The 26707-nt window shown below is 46.1% G+C and overlaps 1 protein-coding gene across 1 annotated transcript in view; it reads left to right on the top strand.

The window, feature by feature from the left end:
- LOC147748533 (E3 ubiquitin-protein ligase TRIM39-like) overlaps positions 1-26707 on the top strand; it is a 160803-nt gene that overhangs the window by 43183 nt on the left and 90913 nt on the right. Inside the window, exon 2 of the mRNA XM_086962915.1 lies at positions 1219-1314. Coding sequence (XP_086819041.1) covers positions 1219-1314 — 96 coding nt within the window. The remainder of the gene's footprint in view (positions 1-1218; positions 1315-26707) is intronic.

The raw sequence follows: 26707 nt of genomic DNA, 5'->3' as shown, positions 1-26707 counted from the left end.
CTCACCGAATACATGGAACAAAAAGCGACCTCACTCACGTATAAGAAATTAATTAATAACACGCCTGATCCCACACTCAAGCTTAGGGAGAAATGGGTAGCTGAGCTAGATGATATGGATGAAACGGAGTGGAATGAGGCATTGGCCTCCCCGAGGGAGGTGGGTATATCAGCTAGGTTCCGCCTGATACAGCTCAAGGTGCTCCACCGCACCTACTACACTCGCACACTGCTGCACAGGATACAAAGGGCGCAGCACCCATACTGCCTGCGGGGATGCGGGGAGGAGGGAACTCTCCTTCACACGCTATGGGAATGTCCACGCATAAGGGAACTATGGCGCCAAATTATGCGCACCGTCTCTCAAGCCATGAAAGTGTCTGTCCTTCCGGAACCTCGCAGGTGCCTGCTGAACATTTGGGAACCTACGGACCTGAACAGGTACGAACAAGTGTGGGTCACCCTTGCAATGACAGTGGCCAAACGAGACATTGCACAGAAGTGGGGTGCTCCGGAGTTACCTACGGTGACGGGGTGGGTAAGAAATATGGACCTTCTCATGATCAAGGAAAGGGCAGTGTATGTGATGAGAGCCTGCCCTCGTAAGTGGAACCGGGTATGGCTGAAGTGGAACGCTTATAGAGGTGACCCATGTGAGGCTTTGCCAGAGGGTGAGGACTCAGACTCAGAGGAGGAAGAAGACTAGTGGCGGTTGAGGAATACTGTGAACAAGGGAGGGACCAGGGGGAATGTTGCACGCACTGACACTATACACGAATTGCTGATTGTTAACCTGTGAGATGGTAAAGCAGAACGTATGCAGACTCTGATATAGTGATGACGACTGTTTTGGTTTTAGGAGTAATGTTCATTATTCTTGTATGTACCCACTCATGCACTGTAAGAGAAGTAGCAACCTTATGCCGTGGAACTGTATGGGTGGGAAGGAATTTAGAGGACAGGAAGACGCTGGGCATGATGCGGCATATATCTATTTGTTGAACTTTTGTCCATCAAGCCCTGCATGAACTCGGTAACTGTTACTGCACTCTATGTTGCATGCTGTCCCCACCTGGGGAGCTAATTACAGTTAAGTTACGACAATTGCAAATGACATACTGCTATTTCTTCTAATTTCCTGTCAATAAAGAATTAAAAAAAAAAAAAAAAAGTACCCAGCAGATCTGTATTCATCTCTTATGCACTTTGTTGTCTGCAGGTAAAGCTCCAGGACTGGGTGTGTCCTCTGCAGAAAGAGATGGGATATGCTCTGGAGTCTAAATGCAGGGAAGAGGAACAATATAAAACCCTGATGGTGAGTCGTAGCTTTGAGGAGTGTGTGCGTGTGTGTGTATAAGTGTGTTCTGCTGTCAAGGTTCTGAACACCCAGTGTTGTGTAGTTCCTAGGACCCTCCAGGACCTGCACGTTTTGGATGACCTAAACTGAGCTCTTGGTGTGCAGACAGACTCTGGACACCCCCACAGGATGAGTCGGCCATTAGACCGTTTAGCTATACGGTGCCACTACCACCCCTCTGTATTCTACAGCGGTGTCGGTAGTTTCTGGCAACTACTGAACATGGTAACCCTGATTCCTCCGGTATCGTGGAAACAATATGGTATCTTTCGCTCGGTCACTCGTGCTTGCTTTTCTCAGAATACACATAGAATGACGATTGGAACGGTTTCAATAATTATTTATTGGTCAAGCGTCAATCTAGTGTGAAACATGTTAGCTGTGACAATTAAAAGACAGGAGCAATGTAATCGCTGGTAACAATATCGTAAAAAGTAGATACATTTCTACCATAGTGCTTATAAGATGAATAAAAACAAATTATATAAAACAATAGCACTGGCCTACTCCTACGATGCATAGTCTACCTACATGTACCTAGTCTAGATATGTAGGTGAATTATGTGTAGGTAAATCCTAATGGAGCCAAGAATCCCCTGGGGAAGTGCTAACCCCTCACCTGATGGTTCTGACTGAAGTACCCCGTCTCTCCGTCGAGGATGGCACCCGCACGGGATGTCAGGTCTCTGCTTATCGAAGGATCAGCCTGCAGAGTCTCAGTCCAGGCTGGAAGGAATTTCCCACTCTGTCTGTAAGGGGAAGGGAGAGTCTTTTATACCAAAGTTGTCACTCCAGGGTTTTTATAGAATCAATATTTTTTTAAACATTCACTAATGGTTTGCTAATCCTTTTCTAAACAAAAACACTTGGCACAGCTGGCTGTTGGCTATGGATGAAAAAAGTGGTGACCCTTATACAGAATAAATCTACAGTACCTGTGGACATGTTTATGTACGTCAGGTAGATGGATTAAGATAGGATACAAAGAGCCTGGTTGTCGAAGAGAAAGAAGTAAGCTACTAGGTGTACGGTCACCTGTATTTAGGACCATTATGTGGTATGGATGGGACACAATGTATGTAATCGGTATGAACATGATGGGACTATCCTAAAGAACATGACACCAGAAGTGTATGGGTCACCTTATAGGAGAGTTCTTCAAACTGGGAGAAGGGGGAGATGAATTGATCACAGAGAGGGCAGCATGTCCTGGTAAAGAGGAGCATGTATTGTTCCCCTAGAGAAGAACGAAAACATCATGCTTAAATTAGTTTTGCCTCTATAATGACCTTCTGTATACCTTTTTTCACTAGTCCTGCCTGAAAGCCAAAGTTAGGGAGAAGGTGGGTGCGAGGGCTCTCAATAACTTACAAAATCACCATTTCTGATAGACAATCACAGTGTGACTACTTTGACCCTTTTACAGAGTTCAGTCCACCACTAGCATGATCGCAATCATGCATTTTATTGCATTTGGAAAGGGATAACTGAACATAACTGCTGTTTGAATTGCTAAGTACAATCCGAGCTGCCAATATTTTAGAATAAGTATGAGAAAATATATTTATCCTTCTGGGGGCCCCTTGATCTTGTTGCTAGCTAACCATATGGAAGCCTTTATCTTTTCTCAACTTCTTTACTTCAGAACATCTTTGATAACAATTCCATTACCAACTCCTTTCGACCCTCCTGTGTTGTGGAAATCTCTATGGTAGGAGTGGTAGAGGTCCTCCTTTGACTTATGGTTTTAAGCGAGTTTGCCCTCCTTTTCCTCTTTCCCTTCTTGATTTTTCTACAGCATCTAACCCCTGGGATCCAAAATCCAAACTCATACATTCACTCCATATACCAAATGCTTGCAGGTCGGCACGCTGCCTTCTCAGATCCTCCAGTACAAATCATCCAGGGTGTACCCCAAAGCTCAACTCTCTTACCAGCGCCTTTCAATAGCTACTTGCACTTTTTGTGAGACCTATGAATCACCAGTATTAGTGTTTGTTTTTATAAAAACAAGCACACCTTTATATAGACTTTTCTGGAATGATAATCACCAAACTGTACCCTTTTTTGTCCCCTCTCATCTGCTAAGCGCTGGGTAAAGATAAATACCACCAATGCCCAACTATTTCTTAAGCAGAAGGCCTGATTTAGAGTTTGACAGATGGTTTATCCATCACAAATGTGACCAGTTTTATAGCTAGTGCATTATATCTTATCCCATCAGATGGAAAACCTGTCCACCAAACTATAAATCAGGCCCTCTGTCTGACTTAAAAACAGGTGCAGTTGGATATAATGCTCTTATAATAAGGTGGACTGGATATCCATCACGTTTGTGATAGAGTACCTCTCTGCTAAACTCTAACTCAGGCCCAGACTTCCTAACTTAATATCTTTTAAGTTTCCCAGGTCTATGCAGTAGTAGCAGCTCAACAAGCCCATGTTTATTATTTGCTTTCTGGGTCTTATAGTCTGAATTTATAATGGAATGAACAGGATTACAAATACCAGATTGAAAAGAGAAACCCGGACTTGACGATCTACTTACATATGGAACGGGGAAACTTAAGAGCTCTGTTGCTTTCAGCTCCCTTAGAGACCATCTAAATTTTGGCTGTTAATGTACTAACTGTAGTATCTTGAATCATAGTTTTCTCTAAGATAGCAAACAACTTCTTCATTACTCTTGACTCTCAACTAAATGGAAAGAAGATTCACGCTGAAATGCCTTTACAACCAGAAACACTCAGGGCTGTAACCAAAAGGCTCTTTCTGAAAAATTAGGTTAACATATCTTCCTATCAGAGAGTGTGAACTACAGTCTTTCAAGAAACCTCCAGGCACTGCAGCTCAACAGCCGGAATAATTCATAAGGCAAGGCACTTCAGCCACATCCTGAGGACTCGCCGTTGATTCTAGTGAGATTCAAGACTTTTACACTTTCCCATTAAGCCCTGCACAACAACACTGTACATTAGACCTCAACTCTAATCCCCTCCCACAAGACTCTCAAAACATTAATCTGGGCATTCTTTCTACAATTAAACACACTTATCTTGGCACAATAAGATCAGCAGTGCATGCAGCGATCCTAGGTATTCCCAAACCCAAAACCTCAATGAAATTTCTTTTTTTAAAGATTTTTATAACTGTCTCGTTTCATTCGCTTCCGATTGCTAAAGACATATTCCACTGTTCCTTGTTTAGGAAACAGTCGAAGAAGACATGGCTCTTCTCGAGTCTTTGGCTAAACCTTCCCTGTCTTGAATTTGCCATTTCGTCTAGAGACTTGAGAGGACCACAGGTGCACTACCCACTACTAGGGCTGGTGATACACCGTAGAACCATACCCTCTGTCACACCAGCAGGCATAACACAGTAGAACAGCCATCTATCATTGCTGGTATCAAACCACAGGAGGACTATCCTCTACCAACACTAGTGACACAAAATGTCTGGTGATACAACGCTGTAATTTAACCCTCAACCAAAATTGCTCAGGTCAGAACAGCAGGGGTGTGAAATTTCCTATAAACCGACGCCCAGGACACATTATTTGGGGACTAGGACAACATATTTTCATGTGTATGTTGTCCTTGGGACAAATATGCCCAACACCCTGCAGCACAAACACTTTGGCTGACAATTTACAGTACCACAATATGGACCAGGAAAGGGTATTGGCAGCAGTTAAGGTAATGTTTGTGTTCATATGTTAATGCTGTTCAAACTTGTATTTATGGTTCACCAATACAAACCCTTTATTATTAGGGTGAGCGCTCTAAGCAAATTTTGTTAGCTTGTTTGCACTACTTACAGCGGTTCCAGTATAAACATGTGTATACGTTTTCAAAGTTTAGCAGTATGACACTATGTATAATGCTCTCTGATGAGATGCAAATATTTGCAGAAGCGTGAAAGCAAGATGGATGATGCTTTGCTTTCAAAATAAAATGTTCACAAAAAATGCAACTAGGTAATACACCATTTGGCTAAACTACTGTAAAAGTTAGGTAGCATTTATTTGCAGCATCATTTATAAAATGTGTTGTTGCATGCTAGTATTTACAAAAATATTCCGAATGGAAAATCTGTGTACCCGGTTGCAACAAGATTATGGGAACCTAAAAAATAAACAAGCAATGGCAAAGTCAGTAGATCTGCAATTGGTCAACCTTTTGGCTTTGTCAATGTGTATCTTGTTTTGGCATGGTTTTTGTAAAACCTTACTGGTGTGGGAGCTGCCAGGCCCTCACTATTATAACAAGCATTGGCAAAAAGGAAAAGAAAATGTTGGTCTCAAAAAGCACACATTGTCACATTAGCCCCTGGCACTGAATAAAACTACTTTGTGTGTCAATATTCTCCTTGTGAAAGAGCAGAAAGCGGTCACTCATAGTGAAGCTAGTCGATTGATGGACAGAGAGAGACAGAGATAGACATTTAATAAACACCAACGGTCTTGGTTAATTCCAGATCTAATTAGGGGCATAATTATTCAATACATCTCAAAAGTGCACCCATGGTATACGTCCGTGCATTAGTGCAAATGTACGACTTTCATGAATTCACAAGAATTTGCAGAAGTAGGTCAAGAAATCATAGTCCTAGAAAATATTTGTGAACAGCATTTTAACACGAACAATCTGTTGAGCGTTTGCAAGTTCACTTTCCCTCCAACCACTTTTTCCCAACCCTGGAAGAAGTTTTACGTCAGCCATTGTGAAAGTGAATTTCTAATCTTTCTGAGTATGAAAAAAGATTAGAGAAGAGCTGTTGAAAACCCTTAAACCATCCAAGTTAGTATGGTTGCACATACTTAAAAAGGCAGTCCAATCCTGGTACTATTGCTTACCACTGCCTTCAGTCTCAGTATGAGGATCTGCGGAACCGTGGCAAAATAAGGGAATTACTAATATTCAAACCCTACTATGGAAGGAGCCCTGGCATAATCAGAGAGGCTATAGCAGAGCTCATATATTATGAGATTGCTGCCATAAGCTGTCACTGCACTACAAGGAACAAAAGGGACAAGTGGATTTTGTTACAGGGCAAGTAGATTTATGAAGCAACTTTCCCCATGGACAAGTAGATATTGTATTACATTTCATACCCCTGGAACAGGAGCACAATCATCTGCCATGACTGATGACAGCACTCCACCATGACTAGTGACACAATATGGACTCACAACCCCCGGCTGGTGCTGGACACACAACACAGAGCACATCCCTATAGCACTACTAAGCAAACAACACAAGAACACCACTCTTTGCCATCACACAACATAGAAGCACAATCTTCTGCAAAAACGGGTGACACAACAAAGAAGCACACCAATTTACTATGAATGATGACAAAACACAGGGGCAGAGCCCTCTTCTAGGTCTGGTGAGACAATGCTGGGACCCCCCCCCCCCAAGACTAATGTAGTCATAGGTCATAGGAGCACAATGATATTGCAGGAACTTAACGCTCTACCATGACATGTGACACAACACACAATCTGTTAACAAAACCTGTGACACAATGCAGGAGCACAGCCAATTTAAAGAAATTACCTGCCTAAGGATATCAAGAAGGCCCTTTAAAAAGAGTCCCAATACTTACATTAACACACCGGTGCAGACAGCTGCACAGATCATGATAATCCAATAATGAACTTGTTTAAACAAAATAGTTTTTCATTTTTATTTTCATATTTTCAGAAGACATTTTATCAAACTTTAATAGAATAGAATAGATACATAGCAAAAATAATACTCGACAACAAATTATTATAATTACCATGTCCCACACACCTTTTTCAGATTACACAATCATACTATCATACATTCCAGATACCAAAGTCATTCGTACAGCACAACACCCCAACATCACATTACCAGGTACATCAAAATGGTTAAGCTGCCACATGATGGTTGGATGACAAGCTTTCAAAATATCATCCAACAGGTAGTGGTGGAGACAATCCAGCTACCCGCAACAGAAAAACTCCAACGCGTGTTTCGGTGTCTAGCCCCCGCCAGGGCTACACCTTCATCAGGGCGAGGATGGACAACTGGTGTGGGACGAACACACCTAAAATCATGGAGAAATATTAAGATTCAGTGTACATTCTGACATATAATAACAACATCTATACTCTAGAGTTTTCTAGTAGCAAAAGTCTACCCTGGTGTGATCACACATAGTTAAAAAGATAGCCAATATATAAATTAACAAAGAATAGGGTGCACCACCAAGTATAAATAAAACAAGGAAAAAATACACTTAATCAGAGCAACAAATAGATGTTAATTTTGGGCACAGCCCTGTTCTCAGGCCCAGTGCTGGCCAGCGGAGGGTGGCACCAAGATATAAGAAGGAAAAGAAAGGGGAAGGAAACCAGTGCGACTTTTGACAGGTAAAGAAAGTGCAAAAAAACAACCCAGCCCAATGAGATGGGGGTATGGAGGAGGCACTCTATCAGGCCTATTCAAAAAATACCTGTATATAACAACCAAGATGTCAGTTCCCCCAATTACTTTTAGGCTCCAAGCAGGGGAAATGAGCTCCGGAGTCTGTGGTAGCAACAGGAAATGCCATTTCATAAAAAGAAAAATACAGTAAAAACTACAGATGCGAGGAGGAGCCTAGCCTGCAACCATGATGGCCGCCTGAACCCTCGGCTCCGCCGACCCGTCCGTTTTCCTACCGTACCGCTCTTCATCCTGCAAGCTATCCTGTATTTGCGTCGAGGTATCGGACTTGGGAAGTTATGCCGGTTCCAACGATGTGCTCCCCGTCGGTCTCCCTGCGACAGAAGTGACGGGGCGCCCTTGTTTCCTTGCTGGTGCTCAACGACGGGGACCGGTTCTTTGTTCTCAGCTGCGGCCGGCCGGACTATGACAACAACGGCCATTGAGGGCGGGGCGGAGTCGGCCGGCGGGAAGCGGCAGCTATGCTGAGTTTTCCGCAGTAGCGAGACATTTAATCCTCTGATCTCCACGCTTCCACGGCTTCGCCGCTGCCAGTGCAACATTTGTATCCTTTTCCCCGGATGACTCTGTGAGTCTTCTCATCCTCAAGCGAAGTGAAGGGGGCCATTTTGGACGGAGTGTTAAGTGCTTGCAATTGACGATCCGGTCTGTTGCTGCGGGCGCTTGCTACGGCCGACGCTGCTCTGCCATCATGTGCGGCGTCGGAATGGAGTGTGCTGCCCTAGTCCCCACGCCCTGGCTGTGCCCGTCGGGGCGCCGATGTGATGACCGGCTGCTAGGAATGGATACCGGCGGCCGGGCTCGGGGATTGCCACACGTCTGCGAGCCCCATGTGCAGGGAGCTGCAGCATCATCCTCTCCTGAGGCGCCCTTAAAGATCGGCGATGTTTTGAGCGCCCTGGACGGCTTGCGAGCTGCCTTGTGCGACAATGCCCAGGACCTGGGGGGCCGATTAGATGCCATTCTGCCCCCATTCTCCTCGACTGGCCGAGTTGGCGTTCGCGTGTGGAGCACTTCGCCACACCCTGGGTTCGACTATTGTGAGTTGCCTCTCCAGAGATGCATGGAGGCGCTGAGGGTGAGAGAGCTGAACACCATCGTGATACTGCCTGTTACAGCTGTGGAGAGGAGTGTGCTTCCTGAACTTGTACAGAGGCTGGGGGATCGCCCCTGGACGCCATGTCTGGCACCTCCTTCGGGATCTGTTGGTGAGTCTTGCACTCTTATTCTGGGCATGCTGCTTATGCTTTGGTTGTTTAACTCTGGAGGACTGCTGCTGTTTGCTGCCCCGTTTTGTACATTTGTAGACCACATGGCTCTGCGTTGGGTGGATATTGGTGGACGGTGCCATGTCTCGCTGTGGTCCTTCCGGCTGCTTCTCCTATTCCATAAGGCTACCTTACTATTGTACCTCACTGGCACACTGGATCGCAAGGGACAAGGTTGAAGCTGCTTTTCCCCTTCTTACTTACTGTTGTTTGCATTGCTAAGACTGTGATGGATAGACGGGGGAGCTGGACGTTGGCCATGATTCGATTCGGAGTCGGGGGTGGGGCGGCCGATAATATACATGATGGTTGTTTCGGACACATACGTTTGGCCCTCCTCCGGTATTACATGTCTACCTTTTTCTTTCTTTCCTTTTCTTCTTTATTTCGGGTACTCTTTTTTGGGCGACAGGCACACTGCTAGGGGGGGTAGGCCGTAGCCTCTGCATGCGTGTAGGGGGGGATTTTATTTTGTCCGTTTTGGTTTCTATGGGCCTTAATTTTTTTCTTTATTTCTACACTCTTTTCCTTTCTCCTTTTTTTTCTTTGGGTCAATGGAGTGAGTTGTAGGGGGGTGGGTAGCGACCGGCACACAACGTACTATGCGATTGTCAATCCTTTTATAATGTCCTTGTGCCGCCATTTTGATTGTGTCTCAATGCTCGCTGGATTTATTTGATGGGCGTCGCCCACTTCAGTTTCGGACGGAATGTTTGGTCTTTGATCCTTTCTAGTCTCTACTATTTTAATATTCTTCACAAAAAACTTTTAAAATAAACCTTAACTTCTCCTGCTTCCCAGTAGTACGAATATCTCCAGTGTAACTCAGGTCGACTGTATTTTGTTTGAAGTACTACTGCGTTGCTGTATTGTTTGCTGATGTGCTCCAAAAGTTGTCGAAGCCGGCCAGATGGTTGTAGGCCCGTACTTGTTTCATGATACTGTGCAATAAAGGTTTTCAAAAACTTTAAAAAAAAACTACAGATGCATGACGTGAGCACAAGACCAAAATATGTCTAGGTCACATCATCAATAGAACATAGACCTACCTAGAGTAGTCCAAAGCGGCCCTTATCATAGTTCCAGTTACATCAGGGGCCGAGGGATGATGGAGGCAATTAGGGCGAATGCGCCTGGCAATAGATCAAAAGAGTAGCACGTGACTCTGGCTGGATACAATTCTCCAAGGCAGATAGCAGAAATGTTCCTGTGGCAGGTAAAAACAAAACAAAAGCGCCATCAGGGAACCGAGGGGCGCAGTGGTGATATAAATAAGCGTAAGACCCTGGGAAACTGATAATATACTTTATTGTGGCTGGCGAAGAGAAGAATAAAAAGTCACCTAGCAATGCGGGAAATCGTGGGAGAGAGAGAGGCATCACATGAATCAACATGCATTTGCTATGCAATAGGTCTCGCATTAGGAAAGAGTGAGCTATTGGTATTGTAAATTACTTTTTTTAATATGTGTTGGCTTTGAAAATACATAAATTAATAGCATTGTTATTCACAAAGCCAATAGTTTACACTTTCCTAATGCGAGTCCTATTGGCTATGGCAATGCTTGTTGGTAGCAAGCAAGGACAGTGCTGTTGTGGTGCTGAGTGATGCTGTTGTGGTGCTGAGTGATGATGTGGTTGGGCTGAGTGATGATGTGGTGTCCCAGACTGATGTGGTGGTGTCCCCGAGTGATGTGGTGGTGTCCCCGAGTGAAGTGGTGGTGTCCCTGAGTGATGTGGTGGTGTCCCCGAGTGATGTGGTGGTGTCCCCGAGTGATGTGGTGGTGTCCCAGAGTGATGTGGTGGTGTCCCCGAGTGATGTGGTGATGTCCCCGAGTTGTGCCCCTTAGTGATGTGCTGGTGCCCCTTAGTGATGTGGTGGTGTCCCCGAGTGATGTGGTGGTGTCCCCGGGTGATGTGGTGGTGTCCGGAGTGATGTGGTGGTGTCCCCGAGTGATGTGGTGGTGTCCCCGAGTGATGTGGTGGTGTCCCTGATTGATGTGGTGGTGCCCCTGAGTGATGTGGTGGTGTCCTAAAGTGATGTGGTGGTGCTGTAAGGCGTGCAGCAGTGTGAGGCGTGCAGCAGTGTGAGGTGTGCAGCAGTGTGTGCCGTGCAGCAGTGTGTGCCGTGCAGCAGTGTGTGGCGTGCAGCAGTGTGTGCCGTGCAGCAGTGTGTGCCGTGCAGCAGTGTGTGGCGTGCAGCAGTGTGTGGCGTGCAGCAGTGTGTGGCGTGCAGCAGTGTGAGGCGTACAGCAGTGTGAGGCGTACAGCACTGTGTGAGGCGTACAGCACTGTGTGAGGCGTACAGCACTGTGTGAGGCGTGCAGCACTGTGTGAGGCGTGCAGCACTGTGTGAGGCGTGCAGCACTGTGTGAGGCGTGCAGCAGTGTGAGGCGTGCAGCAGTGTGAGGCGTGCAGCAGTGAGGCGTGCAGAGCTAGAGAGGTAGAGAGAGAGAGAGAGGGGTAGAGAGTGAGAGAGGTAGAGAGAGAGAGAGAGTTAGAGCAAGAGAGAGAGGTGGAGAGAGGTTGAAATGCAGATGTTCACCCTGGTACAAGTTGTAAATCTTTGCAGTGTTTTGGGCATTTTTTATAGTGATTTTTTTTTTTTTACATGATTGTGAACACATTCATGCCTCCCACCCTGACAACTTTGCCACAAGTGCACAAAGAGTCGATGTGGGTAAGACAAAGAATGGCAGCTCAGCTTTTCAAGTCTTTCCAAAGACAACAAACTGAGCACGGGTGAATTTTGACAAAGCAAATCAGGTTACTTATTGGGTAGCGCTGAGAACAAGCTACACACATAGGGAGTAAAAAACAGGATTAGTATTTTTGAAACAACTTCTAATATTAGCAGTAGCAGCATTAGTATTTAGAAAGCAACTTATAATATAAGCAGTAACGAGTGAGCATACGAACTAGGAAACACTAATATTGGTGAGTTTCTGAAGCATATGCAAAGAGGAAATGTTTAAAAGAGGTAATTACTGTTGGCGAGTCATGTTTAACACATTTTAACTATTTGTTTTGCAGTACAGAATGTGTGGTAGCGACAAATTAAGAAGCTTTAGTTGCATTGTGTGCCTAAGCAAAGGCCTTTGCTGAGAAAAGCAATGCAATGAAAGGAAGAAATAAAGGAAATATTAAAAGGCAAACTAAACTGCAAGCAAAGTGCAAAGCAGTTAGTGTTTGTGTGTTAGTGTAACATACATATTTGTATGTACCGTAAAATAGCAGCCTTAAGTTAAATTTGCATAATAAACTATAATTCTGCGGCCAAAGAAGTATACTAGCTAGATAACAAATATAATAAAGTATGAGGTAGTATATAAAGCGTAGTATGTAAAGCAGGGAAAAATGGTGAGTAACGCCAGCGGTAGTTTGTACGTGAAATGCATGTTTGGAGCGAAAGGTTTTTATTAAAAGCGAAGGAGTATTGCAACGGTAAAAAAAAGGAAACTGAAAACTATCTGTAAAGCTGTGGCATATTACTGTCTGTGGGGGGAGCGGCTTTGAAGTCCGATGCGAGGCACTGATGCGGCGGGCTGGGGAGCGGCAGCTTTGAAGTCCGATGCGAGGCAGACAAATGGTGGAGCAGGGGAGCGGCGTTCATTTGAAGTCGGAAGGGTGGGAGGGAACGAGAGAGCATATGGGGTGTGAGCGATAATGAAAGTAAGCCAGGAAGTGAGGCCGAGCATGCGCTGGCGAAGCTTCGCGCTTGAATGCCTCACATGCTCTGGGCATAATCGCACTCCAAAACATCTTGGTAGGATTTGCTTGTGGCCCTCTATATGTCTTGCCAGCAATGCGCAAGCGCATTGGCAACTCGAGACCTTACAAGGGAAACAATCGCACCCCCCACGGCCGCTTCGCAAATGCTTATATTCCCCCTGGCGGAAGATAGTAACATTACAGCCTAGCGATCAGGGGTCATCGGAAAAAACGTGCCATATTTTCTGCCACAATAGAGGACAGAAACAGCGGGGCTCACCGGGGTGCTGGTCAAAAACTACAGGGAGTAAGGGACAAGGTTTCACTCCCATAAATCCCACCCCGCTCACCTTAGCATAATAATGGCTTCTCTGTAAAGAGGGTTTGTCCGGGCTGCAGAACACTGCTATCCTGGCATGCAACTCGTTGGTGAAAGGGAAGTTCAATTTCAATATTTACTGGGTCTCAGACAAGCCAATCAGAGGCTCGAGCACTCTGAGAAGCATGATGAAATAAGGACTATAGGAGGGATCGCCTGCCCGTAAAAACACGGCGGCCAGCTTAGGACCGTAAAAAGCCTAAATAACCTGGATAACAACCATCTCTCGAATGAGGCACACAGGCTGGAATGGCTAAGCCCCCCCAAGTCGGGGGTTCTAGAGAATGAAAAGGAACTCAACGGCAGTAAAAGATATCCCATGCTGGCACAAATCAGATGATCTCTATAACGAAAAGGTCACTCTAACAAAATAAATACAAATACAAACAGCTCACAGGAATGATTCCATCAGGTAAAACAGCTCGAGTAAGGAAAGGAGGAATTTACACAAATCAGAACTGAACTCCGGGATCAGAGCAACATGCTCTCGAATTTCACCGAAGCAAGGGGTCCACGCCAATAGTTATACTATGGCGTTCTCCCACGGACAATATTCATTGAGGCCTTTGTTAACAGCATTAAGGAGGTAGATCTAGAATACCTCTCTTTTTTTGATAATTAACGTTGGATTTTTTCGGGAGTCACAGAGATTCTTTCCAGGATCGACCACTTAAGGTCAATTCAGAGTGATTTTCCTTAAGCCAGTGGCAGACTAGGGGCGCCAAGAGCTTTTTTATTCGAATGTTGGACTTCTGTTCCCCAATTCTGGTCCTGCATTCGAGACCGGTTTCTCCAACATAGACAAGGACACATGATGATGTAGACGATATTTGCGATGCGGCCATTGGTCATTCCCTGAAGTATGACATTACGCTCAGGGGTGTTAATCATCTCGCCCACAATGGCATTGGGACACGCGTGACAACTTTGATTGGTCCTAGACCACATATAGCTTTTTGACGTAGGAGCACAACCATTTCCTTGATCTTGTGGTACAGTACAGGAGCACAACACTCTGCCAGGCCAGCAGACACAGAATGCCGAGAACAGCCCCCAGCCAGCACTGGTGATAAAACACAGAAGCACAACCTTTTTAGTAATACTTGTTACACAGGGAGCACTATACAGAAGTTAAACTCATTACCATAAGTAATGACACAACACAGGAGCAGAACTCTCTGTTATGCCTGATTAAACAATACCAGAACACTACCCTCTTTCAGGACCTTTGATGTCACAGATTACCACAGCCCTGTTGTAGGACTCTTGACAGTACTGAAATGCAGCACTCAACCCCCAATAGTGACACAACACAGGAGCAAAACCAACTACCAGGTCTATAACATAAGAGAGGAGTATAACCCTTGATCAGGATTAGTGACTTCGCACAGGAGCACAACCCTATGCCAGGACTAGGGACACAGGAGTAGACCCCTCTATCAGTACTGGTGTCACAACCCAGGAGCCCAGCTCTATACTGCGACTGGGGACACTACACAGGGACACAACCCTCTATCAGGACTGGTGAAAAGCCACAAGAACACAGTCCTGTACTACTACTGGTGACACATGGGAGTAAAACCCTCCAACAATACTTGGTATACAAAGAGCACAATACAGAAGTACAATCCTCTATCATAACTAGTGTAACAATACTGGAGCGCAACTATCTCCCATTTCTGGTGCAAGAACACAGGAGCAGAGCCCTCTGCCAGGACTCTTGACAATGTAGGCCCCAACTCTCAACTCAGTAACTCAAGCAGGACTAGGGACACAACACAGGAGCAAAATATTTTTTTAGATTAACAGTGGAGCCCAACCCGGTGCTAGGATTGGCGAAGCAGGAGCTGAATCCTCTACAAAGACTGATGTCACAACAAAGAAGCTAGAATCTCCATTAGGACTGATGACACAACTCAGTAGCACACAGGTCTACAGGAACTGGGGGCACAACATATAGGAACAACATTCTACCAGAACTGGAGACAAACCATAAGAGCACATGACTGTACTAGAATTGTTGACATAGTACAGGAGCACAGTCCTCTGCCAGGACTTGTCACAACATGGAGCACACACATCTCCTAGGACTTGGGACATAACACAAAAGTACACCCTTCTAACAAGACTGGTGACATAACGCATGAGTACAACCCTCATCTAGGACTGGGGACATGGGAGCAGAAGCCTCTCCAGGAACAGTGTGACACAACAGAAGCACAACTAGCTCTGCAATGGTAAGCCAAAACATAAACTACCAACCACAGTTTGGTGCTAGGGCAGAAGAAACAAAGACATACCAGATGCCACCTTACAAAAGCAAATATTGTACACCATTCCCGCACATGTAAGGGGTCACTAGACAGTTGTACCCTGGAATAGGGAATAATTTCTTGAAATTAATATTTCTGGGCACACTATTGCACATTATTCCACATTTCTGGAAAGACTTTCACATTTTGTCTATTTTAATCAGGTGATATACCTGGATGAAACTCTTATCTCATCTGATTACTCTCCTCCTCGCCGAGACCTGGATAAACCCAGCATCCACACCCGACATCACCAGGCCCAAATGGCTAAAAGATAGCACACTGTGACCACATCAACCTACACTGAGGTGGCATTGCCATCCTCAACAAAGAATCCATCCACTACACCACCACCACGGACGACAACACCCCGATCATGGAACACCTTAACTTCCAACTCAGAACAGATAGCAAACCCGCCATCGGAGGCACCCTAGCCTACAAACCTCCAGGACCACGTTGCAGCTTCTGCAACGCCAACGATCTCTAGGCCATTGACACCAAACACAACTTCCAAGTTCAAGAGATCCACCAAACATGCCAGCTGGTTCACCCCAGAAGGGAGAACCATGAAACGCAAACGCAAGCATCTGGAAAGGAAATGGTGCACGGCAAGAAGCCCACTGACCCGACCACCTTCAAGACATCGCTCAACTAGTACCACAACTTCCTGAAAGATACCAGAAGGAACGCCTTAGCCGACCTCATCACAGCCAGCTTCAACCCCAGCAAAGAACTCTTCAACATCATCAAGGAGTTCTCCAACCTCTCCGCTAATGAAAACATCATCAACCCATCCCAAGAACACTGCGACACCCTGACAGACGTTTTCCAAAGCAAGCTCTCCACTATCTACAAAAACTTTGAATTCAATCAATCAATTAAACTTTATTCGGTTTCATATAATAAAACTATAAAAGCACGAGATAAAAAATATAAATGTAAAACATGCAATCCACCCAGGGACATACCCGGTTTAGCCATAATATATACACAAGCATTGGAAATGCAATAGGTCTCGCAGCATTAGAGTTAGTGCTTTTAGAATTGTTTATGGGTTTTTTTGTAAATCTTTAGCATTTTTGTTTCCTGTAGCCAATGCTAAAGAATTAAAAAAAAAAACCATAAACATTTCTAAAAGCTCTAACTCAAATGCTCCGAGACCTATTCCACTGTGTGAGGGTGAGGGGTTGAGGGTGAGTGAGGGTGAGTGAGGGTGGGTGAGGGTGGGTGAGGGTGGGTGAGGGTGGGTGAGGGTGAGGGGTTGAGGGTGAGTGAGAGTGAGGGTGAGGGTGAGTGAGGGTGAGTAAGGGTGAGGGTGAGTGAGGGTGAGGGTGAGTGAGGGTGAGTGAGGGTGAGGGTGAGTGAGGGTGAGGGTGAGTGAGGGTGAGGGTGAGTGAGGGTGAGGGTGAGTGAGGGTGAGGGTGAGTGAGGGTGAGGGTGAGTGTGAGTGAGGGTGAGGGTGAGGGGTTGATGTTGAGGGTGAGGGGTTGAGGGTGAGTGAGGGTGATGGGTTGAGGGTGAGTGAGGGTGAGTGAGGGTGAGGGTGAGTGAGGGTGAGGGGTTGAGGGTGAGTGAGGGTGAGGGTGAGTGAGGGGTTGAGGGTGAGTGAGGGGTTGAGGGTGAGTGAGGGTGAGGGTGAGTGAGGGTGAGGGGTTGAGGGTGAGTGAGGGACCGCAAAGCTATGGGGGGCAGAAATACCACAGGAGGGGGCTATAGCATAAATACCACTGGGAGTTGATAGAGCGGGAAAACGGCCAGAGATTTGCAGGGCAGAGAGAGCACCACAGCGAGACAGCAAGGTGCGAACTGTGTGAGATATTGTGACCGGCGCACGGTGGGGCATTCCCAGGGTAGAAACGCACTGGGACAGTGGCAGGACAGAGAACCCGCGCGAAGCTGGAATGGCAAGAAGATCTCTGGGGTTGGTATGGGTTGAGTACCACTAAGGCTGGTAGGAGGGGTGTACCACGTGAGACTGGGGAGTGTGAAATAGGAGCAGCTTTGTGAAAAACGCCGGAGGGTGGTCCGTGGAGAATTTGGAGATTATTGAAAGCATGGCGGCGCCCCCAGATGTTCTTGTTCTGCGTACAGTGTTGTGGACGCGCAAATAGCCGGAAATACGTGAATTGCTCACGGCAGCAGCGGCGGTGTTGCAGGACTCCTGCATGGTGCTTGCCAGAACTTGGATAACTTCAGAGAATACGGATAAAGTACATTTCAATGCACGCAGGAGACTCCAGGAAAAGGTGCAAGGCGCACCGAAAATGGAACTGCCTGACAGGATGCAGATTTAGAAGGTCGCGTGCCAAATGCAAATAATTAAGACAGTGCTGCATTCCGTAATGTAGCCCGTGAAGCAGCATGCTGGAACAATGACAGAGGGATCTGCTTAGCAAAACAGTCATTCCAGGGAAAACAGCATGACCAGGCGAGAGCAGAATGCTGTGACGCACTTAAAGCAGGCATGGAAATTCTGCCAGGCTAACTCAATCTATCTTCGATGATTCAAGTCTCTTCTGCAGGTAAAGATTACGAAGCGGACGGCACATGAGCGTTTGTTATAATACAAACCGCTCGAGCTAACTCGACAGACGTCTGAAGCAGGACCAGGGCGGTATGCAAGGGATGGCACCCACTCATTCGATCTCACGCAGGTTCACATAATAACAGCTCTCTAACACTCTAGGTCAAATTTTGAGGTGCATATTAGGGAGTCAGGGAGGAGATATGGTGGTGGTGAGGGGGAGGGGGGGTAGTGTTGCTAAAGGAGATTTTGAAAATCGTCAGGTCATTTAAGATATAAATGCGCGAGCGATAAGGATTAACACAACCAAGAATGGGGAAATGAAGCAAAATACACGCAGAATGGGGCAAGTGGCAAGACAAACTTGAAACAAAAGGGGGAGGGTAAGGGTTCGTAGGCATGCTATAGATGCCGATCCTGCCACGCCTCTGTAGCAAACTAGAAACTATATGGTAGGCAGGGACATTCGGAAAGATGTCAGCTACTTTAGGCAGTGTTCTATCTACCGTAACAGCATAAAAAATGTTTTAAAAAACGGTTCGACTTAATGGTTTGACGGTAAGAGCTGTAATTTTAAGTACTGAAAAATAGAGCTTGTGCAAAATTCCATGAAAAATAAACTGGAAATCTTTAGATTTATACAGCAGCTGAGGAAATTGCCCACTTATTTTCATTTTTTTCCATTTCAAAATACTTATTTTTTTTCACGCTGCATACAGACATGTAACATAATTTTGTTAAAGATTTGATCCAAACTTCAAGTTACCGGCAATATTTTCCATTATACAGAAAACCATGGCAGTTCACAGCAGCTGTGCTTTAATGTACAACAAATCGGGAATCTTTTTTTATTCCACTGATACATTTGCCTTTTAGCGGAATTGGAAGTAACATTTTCTTAACAGCTAAGGTGTGTTTAAATTGTGCCTGTGGTGGTGGGCCCGCACACTCGATGGTGACCCAGAGCTAAACAGAGAAAGACAGAAAACGAAGAAAGACCGAGGAAGATATAGATAGAAAAACAGTCACAAAGGAAGACAACAAAGATGAAAACAAGACGGAGGTTAGAGAGGGGAGGGGGGGAGGAGAAATGCGACACGGCGGGAAGGGGAGGGGGCGGAGCGGGTACAATAAACAAGACGGAGGGAAGAGAGGGGAGGGGGGAGGAGAAGTGCGACAGGGGAAATGCGAGACGGCGGGAAGGGGAGGGGGCGGAGCGGGTAAACAAAGACGGACGTGCACGCGCTTTTAAGCTCAATGCGCATGCGCATTGAGCTTAAAAGTCACGGGCACTGCAAGGAATCGCCACGATTCCTTGCAGTGTGGATAAAGAGCGGATAAGTCCCAATACTCTCGCCTTGCTCGATGCGCATGCGCATCGACAGGCGAGACCTAAAAAATGAGAAAATTGTAATTACCAAGACTCCACGAACTCATGGATGGTACCAGATTATAAATCAATCTGGAGAATGCAATAGAACCAATCACATGATCAGATTGTTGGTTATGCAGGCGGGTGGAGTAAGATAAAGTGCATAGTGCCAGAGGTAGCATCAGGGGTGAGGCTAGTTAGTCACAGCTCGCCCTAAGCCTGATAGCAGATTAAAAAAAATTCATTACATAAAAGACCGTATTACCCGTCAAAGTTTTGTAAAAAAAAATAAAAAAGCAGGCCGTACTTGCCTAAAGCTAGCCTTTTTCAAAATTAGGAATTGAAAATCAGTTTCTGGGGGAATTGTAAAGTAGGCAAAACATCATAAAATGAACCATATCTTGTAGAGATTTTTCATCGCAACCACATGTCGTCAGAATTTGTCTCTTATTCTGACATCTAGGATTGACAAGGAGGAGGTGAAAGAGATTGAATTGGATCCTAGTCAGAAGAAAACGGTCATATGAATTTATGAACCCCAGTAAGTACGGCTCCACCATCTGAGTGGTCTTTATCATGATGAAGCAACGTACTCTGGGGTTCGCTAGCTCCTTCTCCTCCCTTGCCATAAGCTGGTACTCCAAGGAGGCCATCTTGAAATGGGGCAAATCTATCTTATTCGTTGTGTAAGGGTTAAAAAAGAGATCTCCTCTTCCAAAGATCTTACGGCTCTTTTCAATGTAACTGAGCCACGGTACCCTGGATGCATAATCAAGAGCCATGCAATCTTTAAGGATCACTTCATTTAAGATAGTCCCCTTCTCAACCCAGATTTTTAGCCAGAGAGACACAGGATAAAATGCTATCAGATCAGAAACGTAAGATATGCTGAGCTCCTCATGAGCAGTGAAGGAGGGAGTACCATGAGGAATGGATAAAAGTAGTCTCAGAAATTTATTTTCCACAATTTGAAGGCCATCTATACGATGTACCGCAAATTTTGCTGCCGTAGAGGGCCTTTGAGATGCACGTGGCCATGTAGAGCTTTAAAAGTGCCCCCACCAGTCTTTTCCCCAATCTAGAGGCAAAGTTAAAAATGGCTGCAGTCTCCCGGGTGAGGTCATTTTTCTTAAGGGCGAGTTGGGGCCTACAATTCATTTTGTCATCTAATAATACCCACAGATACTAGAACACACTCGACTTTGGAATCTGGGTGAGTCCAACACTAAAAGTGTATGGTCTGCTGGACTGGGTGCCTACTTACATGATGTACGACTTGGAGTTATTAACCCTCAGGTCTAGGTCCCCCATAAATTGGGCAAAAGAGATTATCAGCGTTTGCAGTCCCCGTTCGGTCCTAGCCATCGTGACCACATCGTCCGCATATAACTGGACTGGGAGACCCACCGCCCAGCCTGAGGGAAGTAGGCCCTGGCTTCCAAAAGGTTTTTTTCCAAGTTGTTAATGTAAAGAATACATTTAAAAAAGGGCCAAGATACAACCCGACAGACTCCACCACGAACAGGAAACAAGCGTGATACGTTCAGGCCAGCCGAATATCACACGGTCGCCTTAGTGTCTCAGTGGAGGTCTTGCAAAAAGGAGACTGTGTCCCTGTCCACCCCCAAGGAAAGGAGAATCTGCCACAACTTCCCCCTGTTGACACAATCATAGGCGTAGGAAAGGTCCATGAAGGGCAAGAAAAGTGTACGAGAACGGGCTACTGTATACTTATTCAATAACATCAAAGGGTTTAGATTTTGGTCAATAGTGGAGCAGCCAGAACAGACACCACATTGGGATGTCATTGTCTAGAGACCAAGAGGATAACCTGTCCAGTTGGATCCATTCAACCACTTTAACCACTGAGTCCAACAGGGATATAGGCCTGTAACAATGGGTGCTATCCGTGTTCCCCTTTTTAAAAACCGGGACAATAAGGTAGGTGGCCCAAGAAGTCGGAGAGCTAGATCTCGCAGCTGGATTGATGATGGGGGTTCAAAGTGGTTGTCAGGGCAAGACTGGTGTCTCGTACTCCTTCAGGAGAAAATTCCAATCGAACAATAGTTCATTTTGTTGGTTGTTTATAAAGGTGTTGTCACTCTATCCGTGAGTGTGAAACAAACAAACTGACAGCCAACACGTGTTTCACCCCTTCACACGGCCATCTGGCATGAGGCTTCCTCAGGGCGTTGTGATAATATTGATGGAGTTGAGTCGTCTGTGTAGATAAAGTCCTGTATTTTTTTGTAATATTGGGCGTAATGCCGGTCCAGTCAAATTCAGGCTATAGGTGTGGTTAACCTCACCTATAGACTGAATTCAATCACTTTGAACCTTGTCTACATTTTAGGGGGTTAGGGGTTTCCCCCTGTCCATGGCAAGTATCACAACAATATTTTTTGCTCAATAAACGGCCAGTAAGGGATTACCCCTTATCTCACGGAAGCATTAATGATGGAGGTAAGCAAGGGAGCCCAAAATTCCATATTATACAGGTAAAGATCAGGAGGGATGCCATCAGGTCTTGGGGTCTTATTGCGCGTCATACCGGCAATTCCTTGCCTCACTTCTTCTCCGTAACGGACAGGTCTGTATCTTCCTTTCCCCCCTTTGGCAGTAAAAACTGGGCCGTAGAGCACTTAAACATACCCTCATAATGGTTGAAGTAATCATTCTCCGCAATCTGTGCATCCAAGACATTTGCCGTCTCTACTCCCAAGAATGGGCTTTTGATAATGCTCCAAAACTTGGCACCACACTTAATGGTTGAGGCTTCCATGAGCCTACCCCAAGCCTCCTCCTTCAATGCCTCCCTGCGCTTGCTAAGGGCTATCTTATAATCCTTTTTTCATGCTTTAACTAAGGCGCTATCCCTGGGGGTGGCATGCAGCACTTTCCTGAGTCTCCTAGCGGCCAGCAAGCATTCTTGGTAAAACCATCTGGGTGCCCTTACTTGTTGGCTTTTTGGAGTGGGAACCGTTAGTAGCTCAGTGACAGAGCAAGAGACCGATTCGAAAGCGCGGACGATAATCTCGTCCTGCTGTGGCTATATGCCCCGACAAGTCTGAATCTCATTCAGACACCTATCCCGGAGGGTCTCAAGCAAAAAGCCAGGGATAATCTGTGCCCATTTAAGCCTTCTCCCTCCAACTGTAGGCTGTGATATACCTCCACCTTCACTCCTCCTACTTAAACCCAGTACAGGCCAGCTAGCTTATATACAGCTGATTGTTATCGCTATAGTTACCGGCTATAATAGAAAAGTCTGAAATCAGGTAAAATAATAATGGAGTGGAAACTAGAATAAAATCAATGAAGGACCTAACCCTCTGAAGGTGGGGATTAAGTTCATCAGAATACGTTCTGATTTACCCATAGCTTTTTTTTATTTTTTATTAATTTCAGTCAAAGCAATGGCATCAAAGAACCAAGTTCTATTACAATGGAACAATAGTAAACAACCCCCAACCCCCCCCTCTTCGGCAGAAGAATCAGAGGTCCTGTGCATTAACAAATTACATGTGATTCAACAGCTACACACATGCAATAGTAATAACAATGACGGCATTATACAAATTCCCCCAATCGGTTTACCGTTCTAGGCAACCAGTAAAAATCCCTGGGGCAACACCATTAGTAAAACATGCAACTTGGATGGCATGTGAGACCGAATCGGGAGCAGATCAGTGAACACATTGGAGTAGTGCATTGCTTATCCCCATAGCTGATTAAAGGTCCAGATCACAGACTAGGGAATTTAGTTTGTCCTCCTGTCCACTATGTTCAAAGTGCGGATCAGGGGGAACTTTGGGAACATCCATTAGCCCCAAAACCCTGTGACCTTAAATCCACATTAGGAAGGACATTAAAATCAGCCAGCAAAACAACATTACAGGTGGAACGGGATGAAACGTTAAACGTTACAATTAGTCATTAGAAGTACCCAATCGTGTGATGTTGCAAACCTCAGGGAGGGATGAATTGTCATGATAAAAATGTAAGAGCAGTAAACTGCAAAGCCCTAGGGAAAATAGCAAGGCCTGCAGACATGTATTATCCGCGATCAGGTCCACGATACCAACTCTTATCTTGAGTGAGACAAAAATTGTGAGACCTCCCTTGGGTCGTCCAGCCCTCCTGGGGGTTTTAGGAACGTTGAATGACTTGTATCCTTCCAGAAAAAAAGAACCGTCAGTGGTCCAGGTCTACTGCAGGCATTTGATGTCATACTTTTGAAAAGAACAATGCCACTCCGGATCTGTGAACTTACTGGCCAAGCCAAGCCAGCTATATTCCGAGAGATAAGATTACAAGAGTTAATGTCCTTGGTGTGGCACAGTGGTTGTGTTGATCAGGCATGTCCAGTTGTAGGGAAAGGGCCTTGGGAATCGTAGACACTTGCCCTTCGATTAAATCACAGTTGTTGAGGAGCCCCAGCGGTGCAAATGTGTTAAATAATGGAACAGGTGAGGAAACCTGGGGCCACTCGTTAAAAGCTAACTGAGTGGTTTCCTGGTGTGCCAAGGATTAAGAAATGTGGCGGTAAGTGAATGATAACATTTAGACCCTGGAGCTGTGATCCCGGTCCGCTGTTAACAGGGAAGAAGGCTTCCTGGCCTCCTAACCCCGTCCTGGGGGTTAAGTCACTCCAATGACTAACCTTTGGTGGAATCTAGAGGATGAGCCCCCACATGTGTATCATCCATAGGGAATAGGTGTGTGCAAGATGCGGGCGGGCTGTGGAAAGATGCTACTAGGATGCATAATTTGGGCCTTGTAGGCCTCCCCTATTACTGTTGATGAAATAGGCTGGCTTTGACCTATGTGGATATTACTGATCGATGGAACACAATTGCTCAACCTGGCTGTGAGGTTTTTTTTTTTTACAGAGTTTTATATACAGTGAACTTGACACGGAGGTATTGGGTATCAGAGCGCTTTACAAAGCACCAGTTGCATTACATGAGGACACATTCATTTTTGTTAGGCACGGTAGGTTGGTAGTCTTAATAAATTGGGACCAGTTGGAAAATTCCCTCTCAATAGATAACACGCGTTGTTTGATAGGTTCCAGTTTAGAGTCCAAACCATCAAATAGAGAGCTCACACAGGCTTCCAACATGGAGGTCAGCTCATCTTTCGAGGGGGGTACTGCTGCCTGGGTGAAATCAAAGTGTCCGCTCTACGGCGTTTTGCCATAGCCCCGGGGTGGAACACTTACGATTGACCCCAGGTCCAATCCCCCAACGAGACCGCACCTCCTGGGTGTCTGCTTGGGTTTTTGCTTGATTAAGGACGGGCACCCCACTGCCTAACACAGGCGCCGGGATTGACTGTACCCTGCCTGTCCTCCCCTTGGCAGTCTGGTATTCGTCTCTCCTGATTTTACTTGGACCTTGGTCGGGATAGTCGAGGGGGGAAAGGGTATGCCAGCTCCACCAACTCAGTGGTGCACCGTGAAAGAGACCTTCCACTTGCGGGATTAGAGTTGGTTTACCGGGTAACGTGAAAGGTGTTGTGCCACCAGCTCAATTTCCTTTTCAGGGACCCCCGCCACTCACTGAAAAAACAGTCGATAGTCGTGATAGCCGGAGCTACGTGGATTACAGCAGCTGTCTTGCGTTTCCCCATGATGCCCGCTGTATGAGGGATGTATTACTATAAGAGCCCATCAAATTAGGTGTCCCATGGCTTGTCTGAATGACCAAGATTAAGTTCAGTTGAAAAGAAAAAGAGCAAGGTTAAACAAAAAGGAAAACCGATTCGCGAGGCATATGTGCTGGCGTGCCTGATGTATAAAAAAAAAAAGGAGAGTAATGAAGACCTCTTTGTTCCTCTACCCCACAAACTACCCAGGGCTGTCTAGAAGCCACATTGAAGAAAGTAACAATGGTGCCCCTATGGGCTTACTGTGTGACAAAGCTGTCTCCGAGTTCAGGTCCAAATGAAGACTGACGTAGGAAGGTCAAGGACCTTTCTTGCTGCTCGCTGCTAGTCTATTACTGGTGCTCCGAGATGTAGACAGGTAGAGGTGTGGGGTCCCCAGGGAGAAAATCCAAGGGGTAGGCCCAGCCAGCCTCATCCTGGCACAGATGGGCCCGCCTTTGGCCCGGGCAGGTCCTGCGCCGCGGGAGCCCAGCAGTGCTTAAGTGCATGAGTGGCGCGGGTGTTGGCGTGTCTGCAGGTTCCTCCTGTAGCCCTCCGTGGCACTGGGACACCCAGTCCCCAAAGCAGGAAAACAGTGGTACTTCTCACTCTCCTGTGCCGTGGAAGTCCAGCAGCGCTTAAGAAAGCGAGCGATGCGGGTGTGGGTGGGTCTGCAGGCTCCTCCTGTGGCCCACCGTGGTTCTGGGGCACTGAGTCCCCAAAGCAGGAAAACAGCAGTAATTAAACCACTCCCCTTCGAACTCCTACCTGCCTCCATCAACATCTTCCGCCTCCTCACTCCCACAGTCACAACTTCCGACCACTGGATCCCCGCTTGGGACCCGCTCACCATGCAGATTACCACTGACATCATGCACTCCGTCCATTCAGGGGCACCCACAAACCCCTGTCCCCACCACATGTTAAAGCTCTGCAACAAGATCATCAGCAACAGGCTCACAGCCATCTTCAACAAATCTATCACCTCAGCCACCTTCCCAGATGAATGGAAACAAGTGGAACCCTGACCCCTCTTCAAGAAACCGTCCACTGACCTCAAAGAGCTTAAAAACGACATCACATTTCCCTGCTCCACTTTCCGCCAAAGTCCTTGAAAAGACCATCAACCACCAACCCACGGAATAACTCGAGAACAACGATCTCCTGGACACTTCCAACCGAATTCCGCATGAACCACAGCACTGAAACCACTATCGTTATAACAACTGACGAAATTAGAATGCTCTTAGACCGGGGGAGAAGCTTCTGCCCTGATCTATCTCAACCTCTCAGTAGCTTTTGGCCCTGTGTCCTACCACACTCTGATAAAGAGGCTTCATAAGATCGGACTCCATGAGGACGCCTTTAAATGGTTCGCATAGTTCCTCACCAGAAGAACACAGAGAATCCAACTCCCACCTTTCACCTCCGAGTCCAAAAACATCATCTGCTGCGTCACTCAAGGTTCATGCTTCTGTTTAACATCCACATGACCCCCCTGACCAACATCAGAAAACACAGACTGAACATTATGTTCTAAGCAGACAACACCCATCTCATCCTCTGTCTAAAGACCCTTCCACCACGAGAGCCAACTTCCACCTGTGCATGACCAGCATTGCTAACTAGATGCAAAGCAACTGCCTCAACCT

Source organism: Lissotriton vulgaris, chromosome 1_1, assembly GCF_964263255.1.
Source record: "Lissotriton vulgaris chromosome 1_1, aLisVul1.2, whole genome shotgun sequence".
NCBI classification, from domain to species: domain Eukaryota; kingdom Metazoa; phylum Chordata; class Amphibia; order Caudata; family Salamandridae; genus Lissotriton; species Lissotriton vulgaris.
The sequence above is the reverse complement of the archived record's forward strand: the minus strand, read 5'-3'. Positions and strand labels throughout refer to the sequence as shown.